The sequence below is a fragment of the Schistocerca gregaria genome, chromosome 3 (genome assembly GCF_023897955.1).
Source record: "Schistocerca gregaria isolate iqSchGreg1 chromosome 3, iqSchGreg1.2, whole genome shotgun sequence".
NCBI lineage: Eukaryota > Metazoa > Arthropoda > Insecta > Orthoptera > Acrididae > Schistocerca > Schistocerca gregaria.
In genome coordinates, this window is record NC_064922.1 from 355,553,497 (window position 1) to 355,579,886 (window position 26,390).

At 43.6% G+C, this 26,390-nt stretch overlaps 1 protein-coding gene across 1 annotated transcript in view; it reads left to right on the forward strand.

Annotated features, from left to right (window-relative positions):
* Positions 1-26,390, forward strand: part of LOC126356154 (integrin alpha-PS2-like) — a 372,087-nt gene that overhangs the window by 105,530 nt on the left and 240,167 nt on the right. The window contains exon 2 of the mRNA XM_050006898.1: positions 23,613-23,740. Within this exon, the coding sequence (XP_049862855.1) occupies positions 23,613-23,740 (128 nt within the window). The remainder of the gene's footprint in view (positions 1-23,612; positions 23,741-26,390) is intronic.

Here is a 26,390-nt window from a genome sequence, read left to right on the forward strand (position 1 = left end):
TAACGTATCGGCCCAGCTCAACGGTAAGAAAATCAGCATCCAATAGGACTAGCAGCTTGTACGAAGACTCCAGTAAATACACTCCTGGAAATTGAAATAAGAACACCGTGAATTCATTGTCCCAGGAAGGGGAAACTTTATTGACACATTCCTGGGGTCAGATACATCACAAGATCACACTGACAGAACCACAGGCACATAGACACAGGCAACAGAGCATGCACAATGTCGGCACTAGTACAGTGTATATCCACCTTTAGAAGCAATGCAGGCTACTATTCTCCCATGGAGACGATCGTAGAGATGCTGGATGTAGTCCTGTGGAACGGCTTGCCATGCTATTTCCACCTGGCGCCTCAGTTGGACCAGCGTTCGTGCTGGACGTGCAGACCGCGTGAGAAGACGCTTCATCCAGTCCCAAACATGCTCAATGGGGGACAGATCCGGAGATCTTGCTGGCCAGGGTAGTTGACTTACATCTTCTAGAGCACGTTGGGTGGCACGGGATACATGCGGACGTGCATTGTCCTGTTGGAACAGCAAGTTCCCTTGCCGGTCTAGGAATGGTAGAACGATGGGTTCGATGACGGTTTGGATGTACCGTGCACTATTCAGTGTCCCCTCGACGATCACCAGAGGTGTACGGCCAGTGTAGGAGATCGCTCCCCACACCATGATGCCGGGTGTTGGCCCTGTGTGCCTCGGTCGTATGCAGTCCTGATTGTGGCGCTCACCTGCACGGCGCCAAACACGCATACGACCATCATTGGCACCAAGGCAGAAGCGTCTCCATTCGTCCCTCCATTCACGCCTGTCGCGACACCACTGGAGGCGGGTTGCACGTTGTTGGGTCGTGAGCGGGACCGTAGCCCAGCTTCATGGAGACGGTTGCGAATGGTCCTCGCCGATACCCCAGGAGCAACAGTGTCCCTAATTTGCTGGGAAGTGGCGGTGCGGTCCCCGACGGCACTGCGTAGGATCCTACGGTCTTGGCGTGCATCCGTGCGTCGCTGCGGTCCGGTCCCAGGTCGACGGGCACGTGCACCTTCCGCCGACCACTGGCGACAACATCGATGTACTGTGGAGACCACACGCCCCACGTGTTGAGCAATTCGGCGGTACGTCCACCCGGCCTCCCGCATCCACTATACGCCCTCGCTCAAAGTCCGTCAACTGCACATACGATTCACGTCCACGCTGTCGCGACATGCTACCAGTGTTAAAGACTGCGATGGAGCTCCGTATACCACGGCAAACTGGCTGACACTGACGGCGGCGGTGCACAAATGCTGCGCAGCTAGCGCCATTCGACGGCCAACACCGCGGTTCTTGCTGTGTCCGCTGTGCCGTGCGTGTGATCATTGCTTGTACAGCCCTCTCGCAGTGTCCGGAGCAAGTATGGTGGGTCTGACACACCGGTGTCAATGTGTTCTTTTTTCCATTTCCAGGAGTGAATTTTCCACAGCAGTATGCTTAAGGCTACCAATTCGCAATCCTGCAAGTCCTCAACAGGTTATAAACCAGAAGACTTGAATCCAGCCCAAATATGTTTCAGTTTGTAAAAGAGGCGAGAGACATGAATCTCAAAGTTCCAGAGACATCGGTTTATTAAGATGAATAAAGAATAGTAGCCAGTGAAATGACATTTTTGAGATGTCTGGACGAAAAAATATTTGTGGCTAGGGAACAAACGAAAATATTCGTATATAATAAAAAAATTCGGTATTTCATTGAAGTATAAAGGGACAGTCAAATGAAAACGGGACAAATGGAAAAAGGTAAGTAAACTGTTAATTATTTCAAAATTATCACCGTAACTGTTTATACGTTTATTCCACGGTGAGACAAGACGGTCAGTGCCTTAATGGAAAAATGTTTGCGATTGCATACGGATCCACGATTCCACTCTGACGTGTAGCTCTTTGTCTGAAGCAAATCGGTGGCCACGAAGTTTTTCATCAGGTTTCCAACAATATGTAAATCTCATGGGGAGAGATCGGGACTGTATGGAAGGTGTGTAAGGGCTTCTCAGCGGAACTCCTGTAGTGTAATCGAAACAACCTTCGCAGCATGTGGGCGGGCATTATCCTGCGACAGAATGATGCCGCCCGCAACATTTCTTGGCGTTTGAACTTGATGATGTGCTTCATTTTTTTGCTCAGGGTCCAGTGTTGTGCGTTAATTGCGCCGCTGTGTTCCAGAAAATCGATGTGCAACGACCTCTTGCAGTCAAAAATAAATGCTTACTTTCCCCTACCTGGCGTGCTTGTTATTCCGACTACACAGCAGAAGTTTCGCTGGGAAGCCCTTACACATGCTGCCTACAGTCCCCATCTCTTCCCATGCAGTTTTCATTCTTTCGAAGCCCTGATGAAGGACATTCGTCACAGTCGATTAGCTGCAGACAAAGAGGTGTACGCCTGGGTGCAATCATGGTTCCGTATGCAATTGCAGACATATTCCCATGAGAGCACTGACGGCCTTGTCTTATAGTGGGATAAATTTATTAATAGCTATGGCGCTTACTTTTGAATTAATAAACAGTTCGCTTACCTTTTCCACCAGTCACTTTTCCATTTTACTGCCCTTTATAACAAAGTACCACCAGATACATCGTAAGAATACGTAAATCGGAGAGCGTACATGAAAACAAATAATTAATCAAAGAGAAGGAAAAGGTATTTTGGAATGCCAAGAGAGAGAAGTGTCGAGATCAGTTGTGAAGAGACACAGTACCGCAAGACCTTAGGATATATAACTGAACATATCACAGTACGTGACAGGGACAGTAAACACGTGAACCACAGTGAAAGAATCTCGATTGATTTCAGTGTTTGCAAAAGACAAATGTTGTATGAGATGTAATACCACAGGAACAGGAGCCTGTAACCACTTCAAAAAGTGTTACAGTTTACGCCAGACTCATAAAAACAACACGTACATACTAATTTACGTAAATCCATCTGATGACAGAGATTTAAACCTTTGGAAGGCGTAGCGGAAGTAAAAAAAAATGTGACTGGTAACAGTAAATGTGGTGTTTCAATTGATATAAATAATTGTCGCAGCAAAGTCTTACACAAAATGTCCGCATTTAAAGTGAATCTTGTATTTTCCCCCCCTCAATATTCACTGGAAGATGGAAATAGTCCTCCAGTGGGTGAAGTGTCATTACTGATCTCGAGATCTGAAGAAATGTCTTTCCTTCCCATCACCCAGGAATAAACAATTTCTCTGAAAGCTCTCCAGCAGTTTTATAGTTACATTGTTTCCCAGGTAACATTAATATGTGAAGATTAGAGTGTATGATCGTGGTTTTTACGAGACAAAGTAAGTGCGAGTCGCTGATCCAGGCGTCGTTTTAAGGTGCCTGAAGATGATACCTACCACCCAAATCGATAATGTTTAAAACGAATGCTCATAATGGCAACCGAAAGCCTCTGCTAGGTCAAGACTCCATCACCGATTTCCTACTTATCGTGATCAATAGCCGTAACTATTTGGCTACCTGAGGACTCTTCCAGGCCTGTCTCCATTGCCACTGATCTTGCAATCTATAATATTCTAACACTACAATCTAAGGCTCTGCCCTAAAGGGGATGCAGTGTGTGGAAGACTGGCGTATGTTGTCGCTGGGGATATGTATGGGATAAGTGAAATGCAATGAAAAGGAATAAATACATCGTTGGGGACGCATTTAATTCATCTCACGACGCGTGTAAATACATCTGAAATGAACACAAACAAAATATCTTTCGTCAAAGCAGTCAGCTGAGGTATTCGTACTTCCGCCAGCGTACTGCCCCTGAAGGCTCCGCGAAGAGGTATCCAACAGCCGCTACACCTGACTCGCCGCTGACCCAGTGCCGCAAGAGCTGGCGGCAAGTTGCAACAGCTGCCAGTTGTTCGAAGCCAGCGCTGAGCGCACGCCGGCGGCTATTTCGGAGCGGAGGCTGCAATGCATCTGCGGGCAGGAGCCAAACACGACGCTGCATCGCCGCCGATGCCGACAGATGTCTGACAGCGGAGCGCAACAAACGCGGCACCCATCTGTCGGCAAGTGCCATAAACGTGTTGGTATAGGCGATCTCTCTTGCGACAGCCATCTCCTACTGCTTCACTTCGTAATATTTAGAACGAGTGAGGTGACTCAGTGGCAAGATACTGAAAGTGACATATTCAGGGCAAGACACCCGGAATTCCCTTTTCCTGTTAAGGGTAAGACTTCTAGTTGCAGCCGAGAGAGCAAATGCTGTATGCTGCTAGCAATTATAATTGCAACACTAGAAAACACTCTCTCAAAAAAAGAGTCCACATAGACCTCGGAAGGCCCAACGGTACCAACAGACCGCCGTGTCATCCTTAGTCGGTACACGTCACTTGATGCGGATATGGAGGAGCTTGCGGTCAGCACATCGCTCTCACAACCGCTGCTAGTTTTCGTGACCGTAGCCGCTACTTCTCAGTCAAATAACTCCTCTGTTGACCTTACAAGGGCTGAGTGTGCCCACTTGCCAACAGAGATCGGCAGACCCGGACGGTGAGCCACCCAAGTGCTAACCAAGTCAGACAGCGCTCAATTTCAGTGATCTGACAGGAGCCGGTCTTGCTACTGGGGCAACGCCGTTGGCCACAGCAGAAAAGGGTACCAAATAACTGAATTTCACTTACTCTGTGTATACAGTATAACAGGGAATTACGTGGTTGAATCTGTAGTTGATTTGGGAAGGTATAATATCCCATGGCCCATACTAGCTACCGGAAGAGAGTCATCGGTTCATCGACCTTAATATTGTTATCAGTTTAAAGTGAAGATATAGGCGCGTTTCGCTTGCTCGAGCGAAATGTATATTCCTTGACTCCGCGTTGCTCTATGACGAGCGAAGAAAAGTAAGAAAATCGGAATGTGACGGGACTTTCTTACGAGACGGGATAACGAGAGGACGTGTGGGAAGTATGTGCAATGAAACAGTCATTGTTAGCCGCTATATTAGAAAATTTGTTTTTTTGAGATTCACAAGCGATATGTAATGTTAATGTGGAGTTTAGTGACATTCATAATACAGTCTGTTGCATTTCAAAGGTAATTGCGCATATTTAATTTTGATCAAACGGTTCTGTGATGAGCTATTATGTACTACAAGCTCGTATAGGACTTCGAACATATGGTGGCCGATGTTTTCTGTAGAACCTGCTTCAATGACACGCTCAAAAGAATAGAGGAAGTTTACTCTGCTAAAAAGAACTCATTTCACTCGCAGACAATAATCGAATGACGAAATGCGAATGGCAGTGTTCCAATTCGAGAAGATTCTATAGACGTTTTCTGTCTCTTACATTTCAAGAATTTTGCAGTCGGAATCGACAAGTGCTTCTCCACCACGAGATTAACTTGTCTACGTGTACGAATTTGCGTATGCTGTGGGAGAAGTCGACGCCGATCAAGATAGTTTCCCTCACAGACATACAAACAGAGACACTACAGACACTAGTTCAATAACAACGAGTTTAATATTACCAGCTTGAGAAACATTAATTTCTTATTTTGAACAGAAATATAATAATGATCAGAGTGTGAAATTTGTTACAAAGCGCTGCCTCTCTGGCATCAACAATAGCTTTAACGCAGCTGGGCATACGATCAAATTAAGACACACCACCCAACACAATGCTTAGCACTATGCTTGGCGAGTGGTGGCGTTGCTAGTTCTCGTTATCCCTTGACCATATATTTTAAGTGTGTGAAAGGTACTGTATAATGTGCTACCTCTGTATCGAGGTAGGTCAGGACAGCACGAGCAACGCGTGTTCTTACGTTACGTTGTTGAAAATAACGTCATTCAGACGTAGAAGGCGAGGAACAGCTACTGGGTTAACACGTCAGAAACACTTGTAGCATTTAGTAACTAATGCAACACATTCTTTTCTCGGCCAGTTTCAGTTGAAGAAATGTGGAGTTAGTTGTGGAGTATAGTGGAGTATTCCCGCCTCAGTCTCTATAGTTTCATGAAGTTCCGATAGGTGGCGGCGCTGTATGTAGAATTCAAAACGACGTCTGTAGCGGAGGTGTGTTCCAAGCAGAGAGCTGTCATTGAGTTTCTTTTGGCTGAAAACCAGAGAATCGTAACTATTTGTACAAGCTTGCATATTGTCTACAGAGATATGTCAGTGAACAAAAGCACGGTGAGTCGTTGGGCGTGGCGTCTGTAATCATTGCAACAAGGTAGCGCAAACCTGTCCGACATACCACGTGCCATCCGACCGCACACGGCAGTGAATCCTGTAATGTTGAAAAGTGTACATACTCTGATTCGAGGTGACCAACGGATCACAAACACTCGGTGCACAATTAGAGATCACTGTTGATAGTGTTGGGACACTCGTCCACCATATGGAGATCTCAAAGGTGTGTGACCGCTGGGTTCCTTGCCGCTTAACAGAAGACTATAAAGGGAAACGAAAGCCAATCTGTTCGGAATTGCTTGGGCATTACGAGGCAGGTCGTGGCAATTTTTTGTCGAACGTCATTACAGGCGAGGCGATGAAAGATGGGTTCATCTCTTCGAAAAGGAAACAAAATGGTAGTCCATGGAGCGGCGACACGCCACCTCCCATCCGAAGAAAAAGATCAAAGCCGCACTGTGAGCCGGTCAACTCATGGCGAGGCTCATATGGGGCTCTGAAGGATCTATTCTGTTTGATGCCCTCCCTCGTAATGCGGCGAACAACTCGGAAGTGTATTGCGCTCCCGTCATGAAACTAAAGAAACAACTTTAGCGTGTTCGTCGCCACAAATATGACAACGAACGTCTTCTCGGTTACAACGCCAAGACCTCACACGAGTCTGAGCAACCGAGAAGAGCTCTCAAAACTTCATTGGACTGTACTTCCTCATCCACCCTGAAGTTCAGATCTCGCAACCTCCAAGTTCCGTCTGGCCCAGTGAAGGATGCACTCCATGCGAAGAAGTAAGATGATGAGGGGGTTTGTGATGCAGCAAGACGTTGAATACAACGTCCACCAGGAGAGCGGTACCATGTGCGTATAAAAGCCCTCTCAGTAAGGTGCAAGTCAAAGCGGTCAATATATATTACCCCTCTTGGGCGCTAGTCGCGTGGAACCCTTGCAATCCTGGATGTCGTTCAGTACGGCCCTAAACCCTTTGATACCATATTCTGATGAAAATCGTGCTACTCTGACCAACGGCAGTAGCAAAATTGCTAAGCAATAAACCTCAGTCTTAACAATCTCGATCCTGCCACTGTATATACTATACATGGTGTAACAGGAGATATAAGATGTTTCTGGTGATAGAGGCCATTTACGTCATCTGCAGACTAATAATTATAGATATTACAAGTCGCATGTTTTTAGGTTGGGTAGTACCTCCATGTATGAGTGGCAAGAGCAAGACATTAATGCTTATTTTCCTCTGAGCAGTAAGTCAGGTGTCGATGTGTGGACGCGCGGTCGCAAAAGGGGTAGCCTATCCTGACAGGTGTAGTCAACTTAGTGGTGCAGTTACGGCCATTCGGAAAACACCAGGTCATAAAGTTTGTGACCGGCTTGTTGGAAGACAGTTCAAGGCACAGAAAAACAACCAACACACTGTTGTTTGTACACATTGCGATAACACTTATAAAAATATCTACACTTATACCCGTTACACGCTGTATAAACATGTATGAAATGTACAAAGAGGAAACGTTGTTTCTGAAAACCTAGAAAAGTTCTTGATCAGTTTACTTCAGAATTTTACACGATACTCTAGTGAACATTCGGACAGATATATTTTTTAAACGACAATGTACATGTTTTCTTTCAAAACCGACTGCGAGGAATAAAATGTTGTGCTGTGCTGTGAAAATATGCGGTTTATATTTTTTTCCCAGTAGTAACAACAGCAGTAAGAGAACATGTAAGCCATTAGACAAAATATTTCTGCCACTTATTTTCTTTCTCCTTACATATATTTTCAAACAAAAATTGTTTATTCACGGTTCTCTGGTTTGTTTTCTTTCTCCATGTCTGTTTTACAGAAAAGAGGAAAGTTGTATTCATGGGTTATCGGCTCATGATTAGAGCACTAGTACAAAATCTGATTCGTCCGAAACCTGGTAATCCTACTCACTCATAGCTTCAAACTATGTGAAATTCTGTCATTGAAGCTACTGTCCACCCAGATCCAGCAGCTGGACAGATTTCTGTCATACCTAGTACAACAATGACCTAAATCAATTTACCCCTTCATTTTAGGCGATTTCAATTCACAATCAGGGCATCGTTTGCAGTGACAGTAAACAAGGCTGAAGGTCAGACAGAGGGGTAGGTATACAGAGAGAGGTGGCGATGGAAGCTAAGGAGGTTGAGAACATGGTCAGACAGAGGGGGAGGAAAGGAGAAGAGAGAAAGGGAGAGGAGTTCAGAATGTACATCCAGTTCCCAAACCTATTTAGCAATGGCGAAGCATTACCGGACACACTACTCATCTACATATCCAAGCAAGTATTAAACTACATGTCAGTTTGATGTTTGTTGCGTGTCGTCTCCATGGAATTACAGTTCTAGTGGCCGGCAGTGTTCTCGATGAGGTGCGCGGAAAGCAGACTTAAATTGGTATGTCTTCATAATTCGTCCGATATTTCGATATTATGTTCCTAAGTACGAAAGAAACTAAGTGTCTATGTCCTTCTGCCGCCTTGTTAAGACAAGGATGTCTTTTTTTTTTCTTGTGCCTTTGTCCCGCATCAGAGCAGCATCTGCACGGTTATTAAAGGATCTGAGTGGTTAATGTAAAGGCTGGCCTGACGCCACCTCGTTACCCCCGGGACGGAATATGTTTGCCCCCTCCGTCTGTGTATAGTGGATGCATCCAAAAGTTTTCTAAATATTGCGATTCGTTTAACTGACACTGGTCTTCGTTATCAGCCCGGCATTCACCTCGTAAGGTGATGGAAACCATCTAAAAACCATGTTGAGGCCGGCCTGCACACCGACTTTCGTCGCTAATATGCCGTGCGGCTTCGATCTGGGTCAGCGTATCTCGCCGTCTCGGAAACGGCGCTATATCACGCACGGCTGTCGGGTCTTAAAACAAGGGTGACATTTATTAACAACTAGTATAACTAGTATAGCCCTGATTATTTAGAAAATCAAAAGTCAGTGTATAAAAAAACAGCTTCAAATATCTGATTACCTTACGAATGAATTAATGTATTAAATATTTGACGTTAAGCACGTAAGCGAGAAAAATATTAAAAAACGTTTGAAATTATGGTAATATCTCCTGAACTGCGTGTGGTACAGAGGTGTAATTGTAATTCTGTGATATATGTAGATACTTTCAGAAAAGTGTGTAAAACAGAATCCGTAGTAAAGAAGTAATAAATTAAAACACCACGTCTGATGCTGTAGTGTAATGTAGAAAATGTAGTAAGCGATAAACTACTTTCATTTCCCCATTTTGTGGCGATGTCAGCGAGTAAAAGTTTCATAATTCAGAATTATGTGTAAAGTTTGTTGGAAGTCACTAAGTACCCTGAGTCTAAGATAGTGAATGAATAAAGTCGGTGTATTTCCCTTGATGCAGCTCAACTGAAGGCTCTCAGACCCACCCTTTCTAACTTTAATACTTGTCTTATTGCCGGCCAGTGTGGCCGAGCGGTTCTAGGCGCTACAGTCTGGAACCACGTGACCGCTACGGTCGCAGGTTCGAATCCTGCCTCGGGAATGGATGTGTGTGATGTCGTTAGGTTAGTTAGGTTTTAGTAGTTCTAAGTTCTAGGAGACTGATGACCTCAGAATTTAAGTCCCGTAGTGCTCAGAGCCATTGGAACCATTTGAACTTGTCTTATTGTGCTAAACTCTTGACATAACCGAGATATTCAATGTGTTGTTGTTGTTGTGGTCTTCAGTCCTGAGACTGGTTTGATGCAGCTCTCCATGCTACTCTATCATGTGCAAGCTTCTTCATCTCCCAGTACCTACTGCAACCTACATCCTTCTGAATCTGCTTAGTGTATTCATCTCTTGGTCGCCCTCTACAATTTTTACCCTCCACGCTGCCCTCCAATACTAAATTGGTGATCCCTTGATGCCCCAGAACATGTCCTACCAACCGATCTCTTCTTCTGGTCAAGTTGTACCACAAACTCCTCTTCTCCCCAATTCTATTCAATACCTCCTCATTAGTTATGTGATCTACCCATTTAATCTTCTCTTCTGTAGCACCACATTTCGAAACCTTCTATTCTCTTCATGTCCAAACTATTTATCGTCCATGTTTCACTTCTGTACATGGCTACACTCCATACAAATACTTTCAGAAAATACTTCCTGACACTTAAATCTATACTCGATGTTAACAAATTTCTCTTCTTCAGAAAAGCTTTCCTTGCCATTGCCAGTCTACGTTTTATATCCTCTCTACTTCAACCATCATCAATTATTTTGCTCCCCAAATAGCAAAACTCCTGTACTACTTTAAGTGTCTCATTTCCTAATCTAATTCCCTCAGCATCACCCGATTTAATTTGACTACATTCCATTATCCTCGTTTTGCTTTTGTTGATGTTCATCTTATATCCTCCTTTCAAGACACTGTCCATTCCGTTCAACTGCTCTTCTAAGTCCTTTGCTGTTTCTGACAGAATTACAATGTCATCTGCGAACTTCAAAGTTTTTATTTCTTCTCCATGGATTTTAATACCTACTCCGAATTTTTCTTTTGTTTCCTTTACTGCTTGCTCAATATACAGATTGAATAACATAGGCGAGAGGCTACAACCCTGTCTCACTCCCTTCCCAACCACGGCATCCCTTTCATGTCCCTCGACTCTTATAACTGCCATCTGGTTTCTGTACAAATTGTAAATAGCCTTTCGCTCCCTGTATTTTACCCCTGCCACCTTTGGAATTTGAAAGATTCTAGTCAACAGATATTCAATAATCACATGAAATATTAAGAATAACATTTTGTTGCCCCTGGAAGGGCAACCTGCAGCTGGTAGGTGGTTCTGAGTTCCGGAACAGTCCCTTACTGATATGCACAGTGCAACTCATTTTTCGAAATTCCGCAATTGTCTCCCATTGCGACGTCTAAGTTTCAAATTTGGCCCAAAAGTGCCTACAACCTTCCTCTGCGACGGTGTTAAAGCGTGGCGCCCTGTGACGCCAGCCTCTGGCTCGATGACGCTTCAAGCACCAAGGTGTCGACACATGCGAAAAAAAGGCCGGAAGTCAGAAACTCGTGCGGCGCGTAAAGTTGGTTAATGATGTCACGTTGGCACAAATTTCATTAAAATTCTGGCCAACGCCACCGTGGTCGTGTCACGCGATAGGAAAACCTTCACAGTCCCTCTCACCCACATTGGATTCTTGTTTTGATGTCTCTGTGATTGAGGGCAGAACTGCGATGCCAAGCTTTGAAATCACGTAGTTTTCTTTTGAGTTGCCGAGGAATACATGTCAGACACACCTCCGCTCAGAATCAACACGAAAAGGCCTCAGGTGGATTGATCTCACACATTTCGCGGTCGAAAACGACAGTTTGGAATTTGATGAGCAGCAGGAAGACATTGTTCCCCAGAATTGAGAGAACATATAAATAATATGTAACTAAAAGGCAGTGGCTGTTACACACTGATGATAGAATACTGAAGGTGCTACCGAACTGGGAAGTCTTAGAGGAATCCTTTGCAGCTTTATTCACGCATGTGTCGCTGTCGCACCCCTCCGTGACCATGTCGCAGGAGGGCGTGAAGCAGAAGCACTGAAAAAGCATAATGACATTTTGCTGCTCTCCAAAAGAGAGATATCACGTGCAATTGGGTTGCTAGCTTAAGATGTCTTTAGAGAAAGATTGAAGCATTATGGAAATGTGGGCAGTATCAAAGATGGTCAACACTCTCCTTTTAACCAGGTCGCCACAGCCCTTAAATACCTTGAGAGCCTGCATAGGGAGACAGTGGCCATAGGTGAAGTTGCTCGTGATTGGTTGATTAGTTTTGCAGAAAATGGCGCCAAACGTCTCTCGAGCTTCCTATGTTCGCCGTGCTTTTGAGTTGAAGTTCAAAGGACTTTTGGAAACGATTAAAAGGTATTTAAATTATCGAGAGACTTGTTATGCTCTGTGCATGCGTGTTCGATTCAGTTGTATATCGTTTTTAGTACGTAACTAGCGTTTCCGATCTGAAATAAGGGTTGAACCAATGAAGCGTTTTGTGAAATGTCGGCAGGCCTACATGTTTGAAGTAAGTACGTTAGTAATTGTACAATATTGTTTTTGACACCTGTAATTCGTTCTGCAGACGTTCGTATACGATGCCAGGTTTTGCTTCATTTGGTTGTTCCAATAGAGTGCGAAGGTGGATTTCTCATGTTAGTATTTCCACGCAATGAAGAAACACAAAACCTTTGGGCAGTCGCAGTCAACAGGGCTGACATAAATCAAACAGGAGCCTTGTGGAAACCAATCAAGTACTCTTATCTATGCGAAGTAAGTCTTTTGCTTTTTACTACATACAAAATAATGCAATATACATAGTTAAATTTGAAAAAAGACATGTAAATTGGCTGTGTGAAAATTATTATAACACATTATTCTTATAAACAAAGGCATTTAACGAATGATTTCGCTATATTATATTGTGCTTTTGATTCGGTGAGTGTGTAGACCACTACTCCACTACTGGCCATTCAAAAGTCCCGCCCGCAGTTTGGCAGAAAAATGGTCGCCGTATCGTCCGGTTGGGCACCCTCTCCATATACAGGCTCTCTAATACCTTCTCCTCCGACCTGCCCTCTACCGGAAAAAGTAACGCCCCATGCGCCTTTGCGGCCAGAGGGTTTCCAAATCCGCAGAAATTACGCGAAATTAAACGCAGGCGCACGGCAAAAATCTGTGTTCATTTACACTGTGACAGCGAAACTTTGCCAGCATCCAGTATGTGTCGTACATCTGTTGTTTGTAACAAAGATCTTGAGAAAAAGATATGGCATAGGCCTACTCTGCTCAGAGATGTTCTTGTTTACATGTATTTAAGCTGTTATAAGGGCAAATATTTTAATCAATTGGGAATAACATGAGAGCACAAAATGAAAGAAAAAAATAAAGGAATAAATTACCACAAGAACAAAATTCAAGTGATCTGATGTCTTATACTGTCAAACATTTGCTCATAAATTGACTATGTTATACATTAATATACGAATAGAAATAAGACATCACATCATTTTAAATTCGTTCTTGTAGTAATTCATTCATTTACTTACTTTATTTTGTGCTCTAATGTTATCGCCAGTCTGATTAAAATATTTGCCCTTATATCTACTTCAATACATGTAAACAAGAGGAAATTACATCTCTGAGGAAAGTAGGACTAAGCCATATCTTTTTGTCAAGATCTTTGTTACAAGCAACAGTTGTATAGTACATGGTGGATGCTGTCAAGTTTCACTGTAACAGTGTGAATGAATACAGATTGTGTAAAAGTGTGTGAACTGGTGTACCAACTAGCTATCAAAATGGAAGCAAACAGATGGACGCTAACGAAAAAAGCAGCCCATACTGTCACAGTAAGTAAAAAAACTAAATTTGCATCCATATCGATGGATAAACAATAGTAATGGCGGTACATTAATGCATGTTCCATCTTCTTGTCACAGAGCCAGAAACCAGCATTATGCTAGAAATAGCGCTGTAACTTCTAGGAAACCATCGAAGATGAACCTGAAAGGATCCGAAAACCGGTTGATGCAATGGTAAATTACTACTCAAAAAAAGGGACTGGTCGCAGTTTTATGTATTTACATTCAATTAACAGTCACGGGTTCTAAAATATCCGTAATGGATAAGCTTAATAAAGTTTACTTTTATTTTGTTGCGCAGCGTAGGTGTGTCGCGCAAGTAGTCAGTGACGTGTTCTGACCCGCTGGTCAGGCATCAGTACGAATGAGATGTCCAGGGAGCGCTAATTGGTCGCTTGTGCCCCGTACTTAGATAGCGGTGACGTAAGGCGCGTCTGTAGGAAGTCTCGGGGGACAGTTAGGGACGAGAAAACCTGGCAGCTGTGGGCGAAGGTCGGCCGCTGCAGAGTGCAGTCCTCGCTATCTGTTGCAAGTGTGTGGCCCACACACAAGCGTCATCAAGGGCGTCAGGCTCCAGTCCTGGCTCATTTCTCGGCACTTCTTCGTAGTTAGTTCTGGGCTTATCTACTGGGCACGCCTGAACACTGAGATCGTCGTTCATGTAAACGATGGAGTACTGGTACCTCGAGGTTTGGTGCTTAAGCGTGATGTAGACGGTATTTACAAGAGGGGAGTACCGACAACGTGTCACTGACTTAAAACGAGAAGAGCAATGGGTCCAGGATTGACCCCTGAGGCACTGCTGAGACAACTTACTTTCACAACACTGTTGCCTGTTTCTCAAGTATCATTCGAATCGAATCAGTGTACAATCTGAAAATTTTAGCCATCCCATTATAGCGCGTAGAATGGTAGAGTTGACGGGGTCAGATGCTGTATTGAAATCTAGTAACGTCAATATTACTGATGACTTTTCTGGTGTTCAACCGAGTTTTTGATTCCATTTTAATCCATAGTATTTCGACGACCTGTCCAGTCATCGTCTTCAGTTGCTGCGAGCTGCGTTGTTATGCGTAATCGCTGGTTCGATTCCAAGAGTGTGAAGTATTGTTGGTGCAAGACGGCAGCTAGTCGGCTGTCGAAATACTGTGCAGAAAAATGGAACTAACAACTCGAAATCATACAAGTAATAAATCAAGTCAATTAAAACTTAGAGATGACAATATTATGGCCTGGGTTATAATTAAACTGCAGACTCTCACAGTGGTCCAGTGTGGGCAGTTATCAAACGGCAGCGAAACTTGGTAGATATGGTAAACCATTAATGTGGAACTGATTTACGCTGGAAAATAATTAGTTCCAATTTTGACCACCAGATGTAATTCTGGCGCTGTGAAACGGAGAAAGATATATAAATATATTTTTAATGGGTTAGACGTGGGCAGAAAAAGGCGTAATATTGATTTTGTTATTAGCTGTCGCTTACGCAATTTGTTAAATATGAGCACCAGATACGTCGACGAAATGCTGTGCAGCGCCAGATTTGCACCTGGTAGCCAAAATTGGAACTATTTTTTTCCACTATAAATTTGTTCCGCATTAACGCATGAGCATATCTACGAAGTTTCATTGCCTTATGATAAATACAGAGGATATAATTGAAGTGCAGTTACTCACAGAGGTCCAATGTAAGTCAAATGTTACGTTTTAATTAATACTGAATTAAGTAATACAGCCATATTAAGGTTTTAATTACTTCATCAACATGAATCACAGGTTTTTTATTCCACAAAATAACTTTATACACGACGTGAAGACAAATGAAATGCATTACCAAAATATTACAATCTCATATTTTAAGGAAAAATTATTTACCTTCGTTTTAAATGTTGCTTAGTTGCATCCTCCTTGAAAAATTTGCTCAATAAGTTTTAAATAGTGATTTTATATCAAAAAATTGCTGAGAGGAACCTTCTTTAAATTTTGTATCTTATGCAGAGCAAACTCGTAATGATGAAATAAACTACTGTTTGTACGCAGAACTGGTTCAAATAGAATAGGAATTGTAGCTGTGTTCTCTTATGGACGAGATGTCTGCTGTCACCATTTGCTACATAATTTTTCGAAGTAATTTTAGGTTGTCAGCTCATTAGGCATGATGGCATTAGGCATGATGGCTTGTAGGACACCGTGCTGAACTATGCAGTTGATGATAAAGATATTTTCAACTTCCAGAATGAGATTTTCACTCTGCAGCGGAGTGTGTGCTGATATGAAACTTCCTGGCAGATTAAATTTGTGTGGTGGACCGAGACTCGAACTGGGGACCTTTGCCTGTCGCGGGCAAGTGCTCTACCAACTGAACTATCCAAGCACGACTCACACCCCGTCTTCACAGCTGTACGTCTGCCAGTATCTCGTCTCGTACCTTCCAACAGAACTGGAACACTTTGATGCTGGAAGGTAGGAGACGTGGTACTGGCAGAAGTTTGGAAGGTAGGAGACGAGGTACTGGCAGAAGTAAAGCTGTGAGGACGGGGTGTAAGTCGTGCTTGGATAGCTCAGTTGGTAGAGCACTTGCCCGTGAAAGGCAAAGATCCCGAGTTTGAGTCTCGGTCTAGCACACAGTTTTAATCTGCCAGGAAGTTTCATATTTTCAACTTTTTTGCAGATAGATCTCCATGCACTTTTGACGTTTAGCAAATATATGCCTAAAATCGTGTCTGAATTGATGAACGTCACAAACTCAACCTTTAATGGCTTTTTAGTAGATGGAACGCTGGACTTTAATTTTCCTCCGTGTTCCTTCCAAAAGAGCTGCCCCCAAAACCCGACGTTCGTCGTCTAGTGACAGGGATGCCAACGAATGTCTAGTTGCTTTCGCTATTGTACCGGGTGTAGGTAATGTCTGTGGTTCAGGAAAGGGATAGACAATCGCTCGCAGGGAGCTGGTGGCTCGTCGCGACATGAGGTTGAAGGTTGCGCGGTCCAGCCGTTTGGGCCAGTGTTTGGAGACTGCTATTGATAGCCTGTCCGGTGCCTTCCTGGAGACGCCTTGGACCGCGGGGCTATACATAGGCACGCAGCAGCGCCGTAAGCTGAGATCTTGCGCTGCTCGGTCACCGATCCGGCGTGCAGCTGCGCTGGCTGCTGCCTCTAGCCATACAGCACTACCAACTCGTCCGAAAGCACCCTACCACACACGATAGCTGTGCTGGGCGTCTGTCCTACCCAGTCTTATCGTAACGCAGGCTTGACTGACAGTAGTCATAGCGCAGCAAAATGGGATTGTTTAGATTGTAATTATTTATCAGTTTGTCTTAACGGAACAATACTGGCAAACGTGAAGGTAATTTGCTAGAGTATCACAGGGAAGTGTGACAGGGCCGTTACTGTTTACAATAAATATAGATAAATGATCTAGTGGGTAACGTCGGAAGATCCACGAGGCTGTCTGCAGATGATGCGGCTGTCTATAAGAAAGTAGCAGCTTCAGAAGACAGCATCAAACTGGAGAAAGACTGCGGAGGTTTGGTGAATGATGCAGTTACTGGCTTTTCACCCTGAATGTAAAAAAATGTAACGTATTGCACTTATGTAGGAAAAACCTACTACTGTATAATTATGGTATTGGTGACAGATTGCTGGAATCAGTACCTACCATAAAGTACTCGTATCTAGGACCAACCATCCGAAGCCATCTTAAGCTGAATGGCCACCTAAAACAAATAGGGGGAAAAGCATATTGCCAGACTGAGATTCACCCGAACTATATACTTTTACGAGGCTTGTCCAGGAGGCAAGTTCAGATCGGTCGCAAAATACAAAGCACAGTGAAAATCAAATATGTTATTTGTAACAATTAGCTACACCATCCAGTTACTTCTCCACATAGTCGCCGTTCCTAATTAGACATCTGTTGCGTTGTGCGCTCGTCATGGCAGACAGCCGCCTGGGCTGTCCACCGGTTCTCTGCGCTGGTCTAAAGCTCGTTGTCTGTGCCAAAAAATTTTCACATCGGCTCATGTGAGCAGATATGAACATCAGATGGAGCTAATACGGGGCCGTATGTGTATGATTGGTAATGAAACGCTTCCCAACAAAAACACTGCAAGAGCGTCTTCAATGCCCCTGGATTGTGCGGCCGAGATTTGTCACGAAGAAGGAAGTACATGGCAGTTACATTCTGTGGGAATTGCGAAAAATCAGGCAGAATCTCTCGACAGGCACCCAAACCTGGCGGGGATTCTATTTTCTAGGTGTCTTTACGTGCTCACTGTGTGCTCAAAAATTGCAACGTGACGCGATCGATGGACATACTAGAGACACGCGTAACACATCTGTGCAAAGCTTCATCGGATTTTCACGATGGTTTCCATTTCGCGACCGATCGGACTTACTTCCTCGACACATCACCTACTTCTCTTTAAATTGTTTCCGTCTAAGGCACCTTCCCACGGCTCACGCAGCTCCTCGGAGGTTCGAGTCATCCCTTGGGCATGGGTGCGTGTGTTGTCCTTCGCTTAACTTAGTTTAAGTTGGATTAAGTTGTGTTTAAGCCTGGGGACCGGTGACCTAAGCAGTTTGGTCCCATAGAACTTACCACAAATTTCCAATTTAAATTATTTCGCAGCTCTGGCATTAGAATTGCTATCAGTACCTTGATTTTATCATTCCTACAGTCTTTAACAAGTCGATAAATTTCTGGGTGACGTCACTGATTCTCGATGAACTCTCTCTTGACCAAGACACTAATAACCGTCTTTTTTATGGAGGAGGAGGTAAGTGTTCAACGTCCTGTCGACAACGAGGTCATTAAAAACGGAGCACAAGCTCGGATTAGGGAAGGACAGCGAAGGAAATCGACCGTGTACTTTCAAAGGAACCATCCTGACACTTGCCTGAAGCGATTTAGGGAAATCATGGAAAACCTAAATCAAGAATGCCGGACGCGGGTTTGAACCGGCCTCCTCCCGAATACGTGTCCAGTGTGCTAACCACTGTGCCGCCTCGTTCGGTCGCTCTTTAGTCAAATTCAAATGGTTCAAATGGCTCTGAGCACTATGGGACTTAACCGCTGAGGTCATCAGTCCCCTAGACATAGAACTACTTAAACCTAACCTAAGGACATCAAACACATCCATGCCCGAGGCAGGATTCGAACCTGCGACCATAGCGGTCGCCTAGAACCGCTCGTCCACTACGGCCGGCGCTCTTTAGTCCCTTAACCCTCAAGCAACCAACGAACTGCTCCAATCCTTCCACCAATACCCAGGATTCAACTCGGTCCTCAGCATGGCTGTCACAAATACTGACCCCGCGTCTGGAAGAAATATTCTTCCACAAAGATGAAAATGGGACACAACGTATAATTTGTATGAGTGGAATAACGTTTTATGAACAACTTGTGTATTTCGTTCTAAAGTTATAACTAGCCAAATTTCATGTTTGACCTCCATTGAAGCATTTAATATGTACACGAAACCACGCTTTTCGTAGTCCAGCAACTCGACATTTTTTAACATTAAATCTGCTATATTTATTCGGTAATCATCATATGTTTCCTTTCTCTGACATCGTATTGTTTCTTTGGATAACATAAGTATAGAATAAAACCATATCCGATACACAAAAATAGTCTAGTCCGACTTTCGTTCCGACGAGTATGATTCGTTATGCTTACGTTTGGTCCGCATTTGTTTCCACGAATCGTACTCGACGAAGTACGGCAAGGGGTTGAGGCCACGGTCGACTACCTGTCCCATCTTTGTCAAGGCAGACCTGTATGTAAATCCCTCTAAACACAAGTTAAGTTGTTTTTGTTGATCTTAAATTGTAATCCCATGACATGTCCAGTATCCTTATAGAAGTGGTCTGTAGATGAGTCCGTACATGTTATAAAAATAGATGTGTGTGTGTGTGTGTGTGTGTGTGTGTGTGTGTGTGTGTGTGTGTGTGTGTGTGTGTGTGTGTGTGGCACATCTCCTCCTAAATCACTGGACCAATTTCAACCGAACTTTGTACAAACATGCCTCACTGTCAGGCAGGAGTGACTTTGTGAGCAAGAAACACCTGCACACAGTAGTTCAGGAGATATGACGTCACGTACAATGAGATGCGTGGAAATCTGTCGCAACATGTATGATTTTAAATGTGTTACTTCTGTACTACTAGCAGTATTTGCAATAAATTTTGCAGACAGTATCCACATATGGCGCTGAATGTACCAACAAATTATATCATTCTATGACAGATAGTTCAAAAATATATGAGGTGATAATAAACACTGCGATACCCGAAAAAATGCCACACAGTGCATGAAGTTTTAATACATTTATTCCATTAAAACACTCCTACAGTCGAGTCAACTTAAGGAAATCCCTGAATTTGGCAGCGCTTTTGACAGCTTTCAACTACGAAGCGCAAACGGCTATAGAGCTACGAAGAGGCATTGCCACAGACACTGTAAGGGGTTCACTAGGGGTTCATTACTATTCGCTAGCGCACTTGAGCAGATGTAATTTCGATGGATGGCTCACGCGCTGCCTGCGATATGGAACATCTATGCTACAATAGAATTGCAAGTCAGAGCAGTGTTAGGCAGTGAGTCGAGTTTAGTAGCCCGCCGTCATGTTTTGTAGCTCGCACAGAGCACTTGAGTTCTGGAGTTCGGACAGGGCAGTGCAACGCTTGACTTGTGTTGGGCCGTTCGTGCAGAACGAGGGCAGTGTCTGAGCGATGTAGCATAAGGTAATAAAAAATGTTATTTTTCTTTGTTGCCGCGCGCATATGTTATCAAGTGCAACCTCCCAACAGAAAAATAATTACAATATCCACACCTAGTGCAAACTTCCAACCGAAATTAGTTGTGGCTATTAACCCTAGCATTTCCAACGGGGGGGCCTCGTAGGCCCACTGACTCAGTTTTTCTATGTTGTATCCACACCCTTTGATATATGAACTTGAAAGCAAAGGTAATTGTTCGTTATTGAATGTACTATTGAGTCATTACAGAATTTCGGAATAAAAATGGAATTAAAATTCATTTACTTGATTTAATTCTCTGTGGGCCTTAGAAGCCCACCCGTTGGTAATAGCAAGGAAAGATTTACGAGGTTGAGTCTTTCGTTTCAAATTCTTACCATGAAACGAATTTTGGCATTGTTGCCTTCAGACATATTATTATGAAGCGGACCATTGTTATTTTCAGTGTTTCTGCTGCTGTTGAACCAGCAACATGAGTAGAAAACGTTTACGTGATAGTTCCATTGAAAGAGTGCTAGAAGAAGTTTTGAACGAATCAGATTTAGAGGAAAGTGAAGTGGATGATGATGTGGAAGAAATTAGAACTGATTCATCGTCTGAGAATGAAGATGAGGTTGAAGCCAATCCACCAGATGATAATGATACGGAATGTGATAAATTCATTGCAAAAAGTGGACGAGAGTATATTACGAAGCCATCTCGACAACATCGGCGTTCTGTACAAAATATAGTGCGAGAAAGAATGGGGCTAGGACAACAAGGAAGAATTGCGTCTCCGAAAGAGGCTATAGAGCTCTTTTTTACACCTCAAATTATGAATCTAATAAAACTACACTCAAATGAAGAGGCTTCTCGACTAGGTATTCAGCACACAGATGAAGATGAGTTATTTTGTTATATAAGACTCTTGCTAATCATGGGTTCAAATCATGACAATAAGATACCTGTCCAAGATTTATGGTCTTTGCTTCAGGGCCGACAAGTGTACTATGGATCAATGAGTCGGACCCAATTTTTCGAATTGACTAAAATATTGAGGTTTGATGATAAGAACACAAGAGAAATTCGTCGCCAGACTGACAAGTTTGCTCCAATGAGGGAAATTTTTGAAAGCTTCAATTCTTCACTTCCATTGTATTTCATTCCTGGTCTACATACAACAGTGGATGAGATGTTATCTTTGTTCCGTGGTCGCTGTCCATTCAAGGTGTTTCTAAAAGAAAAAACCTGGAAAATACGGCATTCTAAATCGAATGCTGTCTGATTCTGAGACTAGATATGTGATCAGCATGGACATCTATACAGGCAAGTCAGGAAATACACAGCATTCAAATGGACCGATGGAAATTGTAAAGAGACTAATAAAACCTATTGAAAAATCAGGCCGTAATGTTACCACAGGTCGGTACTATACTTCAGTGGAGCTTGCTGAGACTCTATGGAATGATTTTCACCTCACACTTGTTGGCACCCTACAGTCTAACAGACGACACATACCTGAAGAGCTGAAGACTACAACTGGCTGCAGTTTACACTCTTCCATCTTTGCTTATACTGACCCTCAGACACAGAGGCCACCAGTTACTCTTGCATCAACGCTAGTCCGCGAGAAGCCAAAGCGACTGCTGTTGATGCTTTCAACTTATCACTCAGAAGGGGTGTTGAATGAAGACTCAAAAAAGACTAACATAAATCTTTTTTTATAATTCTACAAAGGGAGGCGTGGACACCATAGACCAGATGGCAAGACACTACAGCACAAAGAGAGGAACAAGAAGATGGCCTTTGTCCCTCTTCTACACACTCATTGACATAGCAGCAATAAATGCATATTCACTCTTCCTCCTCAACTTTCCGAATTGGAAAAAGAATTTGCTAAACCGCAGAAGGGTTTTTATCACTAACTTAGGTCTCGAACTAATAAGATCTCAAGTAGATAAACGGGCACAAAATTTGTATGGACTTCAGAAGCCAGTAATAATGGCAATGGAAAGCATCACACAACGGAAGCTCAGCTGCTCTCTAGAACCATCATCCTCAACAGCAGAACCAGGAACACGTGGACGGTGCCACCTATGCTGCCAAGAAGCTGCATCTAAAAAGATCAAGTACAACAAGCTGGGAAAGTCAACTGTTACCTGCTCTCAGTGCCACAAACACGTCTGTGGGAAACACTGCAGGAAGACAGTGTTGTGTGAAAAATGCGTTGCAGAATGAGACAGTAAATTTTGTTTGCTTCATGTAGTGTATCGAATTAAAAAAGTCGTTTTTATAAGAAAACACTATTTTGAAATATTACTCGAAAAAATATATAAACTGAAACTCGTGATTTGTTCATTTTATTCCTATTATAATAACATCTTTTATTATCCAGTATACAAAAACAATGTCTAAGCATTTTGAATTGTTATTAGAGGTATCAGAAGTAAATAAACTTGATTTATGATAAAATAAATTGTGGTATTCTTTATGGGCCTTTGAGGCCCCCCCGTTGGTATTACATGTAACAAAAAATACGTTGGTAATGCTAGGGTTAACATATGCGCGTGGCAACGAAGAACAATAATATTTTTTTATTACCTTATACTACGTCGCTCAGGCACCGCCATCGTTCTCCACGACCGGCCCAACACAAGTGAACCGCTGGACTGCCCTGTCCGAACTCCAGAACTCAAGTGCTCTGTGCGAGCTACAAAACACGACTGCGAGCTACTAAACTCGACTCACTGCCAACACTGCTCTGACCAGCGATTCTATTGTAGCATAGATATTCCATATCGCAGGCAGCACGTGAGCAATCCATCGAAATTACATCTGCTCAAGTGCGCTAGCGAGTAGTAATGAGCACCTATTGAACCTCTTACAACACGTTTACGAATTCTGGTATTTGACACGCGAAGCCGCTGCGCCCAGCGTACAGAAACTGTCCGAGATCATTTTTCTTACTCTGGATCCTGCACTTATACATATTTCTTTCTATCGCTGTTTCATAATTTCAAAGATGTTTTCACGAATACATGAAAATTATTTTTTTTCAGTAGTCCATGACAAACCTAGTTCATTTTTTTGTTTTCATTTCTAATACAAAAGTGACAAATGAATACCCGGGAAATGACAGGTTTCTCAGCTACTAGAATAATAAAACATGCCTGTGGTCCTAATGCACTGCAGGCTACACGGCGAGCTTTGGTAGCCCCACGGAAGGAGGTCAGGAGGATTAGCTGCTGCGTGGGTGTAGACAGTGGTGCGTCTTGTTGCAGGGTGCTGGTGGGCGCTCCCGCCGACGACACCTCGCGGTACCAGCCGGGGGTGGTGAGGGGCGGCGCCGTCTACCGCTGCGACGTGCGCGCCGACGACTACTGCCAGCAGATGCCCTTCGACAGGAACGGTACGTCAGCCCGCCCCTATCCAGCCAAAAGGCTCTTAGTTGCCACCAGGTGTGACTGCTCCTCAGTGAATTTGCTGCCTAATATTCTCACATTTTCTCCTCAGTAAAGAATAAGCTTTCTATTGACTTCATGCCGCCCTCTGTTTCATTGGTACTCTAGTGATATCAACATCCATGCTACATATAAAGTTCTTGATAAAGTTTTCGTATTTTATCATTTATCAGCCCCTAAATTTGTTCCCTCCACAGAGTGATTTCAGGTGTGCCGCAGGGGAGTGTCGTAGGACCGTAGCTATTCACAATATACATAAATGACCTGGTGAATAACATCGGAAGTTCACTGAGGCTTTTTGCGGATATGCTGTGGTATATCGAGAGGTTTTAACAATGGAAAATTGTACTGAAATGCAGGAGGATCTGCAACGAATTGACGCATGGTGAAGGAAATGGCAATTGAATCTCAAAGTAGACAAGTGTAATCTGCTGCGAATACATAGAAAGAAAGATCCTTTATCATTTAGCTACAATATAGCGGGGCAGCAACTGGAAGCAGTTAATTCCATAAATTATCTGTGAGTAGGCATTAGGAGTGATTTAAAATGGAATGATCATATAAAGTTCGCCCACTGCTTGAATATTGCTTGCCAGTGTGGGATCTGTACCAGATGGGATTGATAGAAGAGAGAGAGAAGATCCAACGGGGAACAGTGCGCTTCGTTACACGATCATTTAGTGATCGCCAAAGCGTTACGGGGATGATAGATAAACTCCAGTGGAAGACTTTGCAGGAGACGCTCAGTAGCTCGGTACGGGCTTTTGTTGAAGTTTCGAGAACAGACCTTCACCGAGGAGTCAAGCAGTATATCGCTCCCTCCTACGTATATTTCACGAAGAGACCACGAGGATAAAATCAGAGAGATTAGAGCCGACACAGAGGCATATCGACAATCTTTCTTTCCACAAACAACACGAGACTGGAATAGAAGGGAGAACCGATAGAAGTACTCAAAGTACCCTCCGCCACACACCGTCAGGTGGCTTGCGGAGTGTGGATGTAGATGTAATGTTAATAGTAACAAGGCTCTTACATCTAGATAGTTTGGTAAATATCAAACAAATTTTGATCATCCCTCTGTGTACACCAGCGCATCAAGTCACCCATCTCACTCTATTCCTTCCAGTCTTCAATACCTACATATAGAGCCATAAACAGATGTACTGTAATTGGTGCCCTTAAATTTGTTTATGGCGTTATGTGTAGGCACTGAGGACTGGGAGCAAGTGGGGGGGGGGGGGGATGGGTGGTTTTGTAAGCTGGTGTACATAGAGAGCTACAAAGTAATCAAAGTTTATATCATACGGAACAGGGACAACTGTCTTCACGCTACGGGCAGTCTCTCCAGAAAACACAGGCTAATGCCTGCTCATGAATCCATTGCCTGCTGCCACCTAAAAGAAAGTCTTTTCTCCTCTTTACACATCCTGGCCACACTGTACATCGCCAGCCTATACGAATGTTCCTATCGCGAACGGCGAAAGACTTTCAAAAACGTTTTGTTTCGTAAACCTATAAAGCTTCCCAGCAAAACCTGATCCTAGCGACTCAGTAGCCTTACTCCGTCTTCCGCAAGGCACCCCAATCTGTCCTAACCCACCACATTCTCACACACTTCCACAACACTTATCCCTCCACAGCACGCAAATACCGTGCAGAAGTTGAGCCCAACATTATTCACCGCCTTTCCTTACAATTGAGATAAACGCTGTTCCGCCATCATTGTCTCCGTGTACCTTGAAAAAGCTACTGTCCGGGTATGGCATCCGGTCTTCTTTTCAAGCTACAAACACATGCATTTCCAGTCAATTACGTCTGACATAGCTTCCTTCTGAAACACCACCCCTCTTCTGTCACCCTCAACCACATCCAATCCAAACTCGTTTTGCAGGAATTCCCCAAGTATGTTATGCATCTTCTCCTCTACCTCCTGTACACAGGCTCTGCTTCCTACCCTCATCAATTTGTTCCAAAATTCCCCCTTTGTCCTCCACCCAATCTTCCAAGCTTCTCAGCAGTCCCACCAGATTCACCTCATTGTGTAACCTCCGACACAGCAAAATAAGCCGGCCGCTGTGGTCCTGCGGTTCTAGGTGCGCAGTCCGGAACCGTGCGACTGCTACGGTCGCAGGTTCGAATCCTGCCTCGGGCATGGATGTGTGTGATGTCCTTAGGTTAGTTAGGTTTAAGTAGTTCTAAGTTCTAGGGGACTAATGACCACAGCAGTTGAGTCCCATAGTGCTCAGAGCCATTTGAACCATTTTTTGAACAAAATAAATACTGACAAATCGCAGTCAACAATCGCTGGACGTACGTACTTATCCTTGAATGAGTCTCCCAAACTTCCACATCTGCATCAATAAGCTCGTCCCCTATCCTCCTCCTCCCGTATCCATACTATTACAACACTAATATATTTTGAACTAACACTCGATCAGAAAGCAATTAATCATCCAAAAAAAGCCCACAATACACTAAAATTACCATAAATGATTACAGGCTATAAATGCTGATTATGTCCCATCTTGGATCTCCCCACTTTCAAAATTTTCTTTACAACTAGAAAAACTATGTGTATTTTTAATATCACAGCCA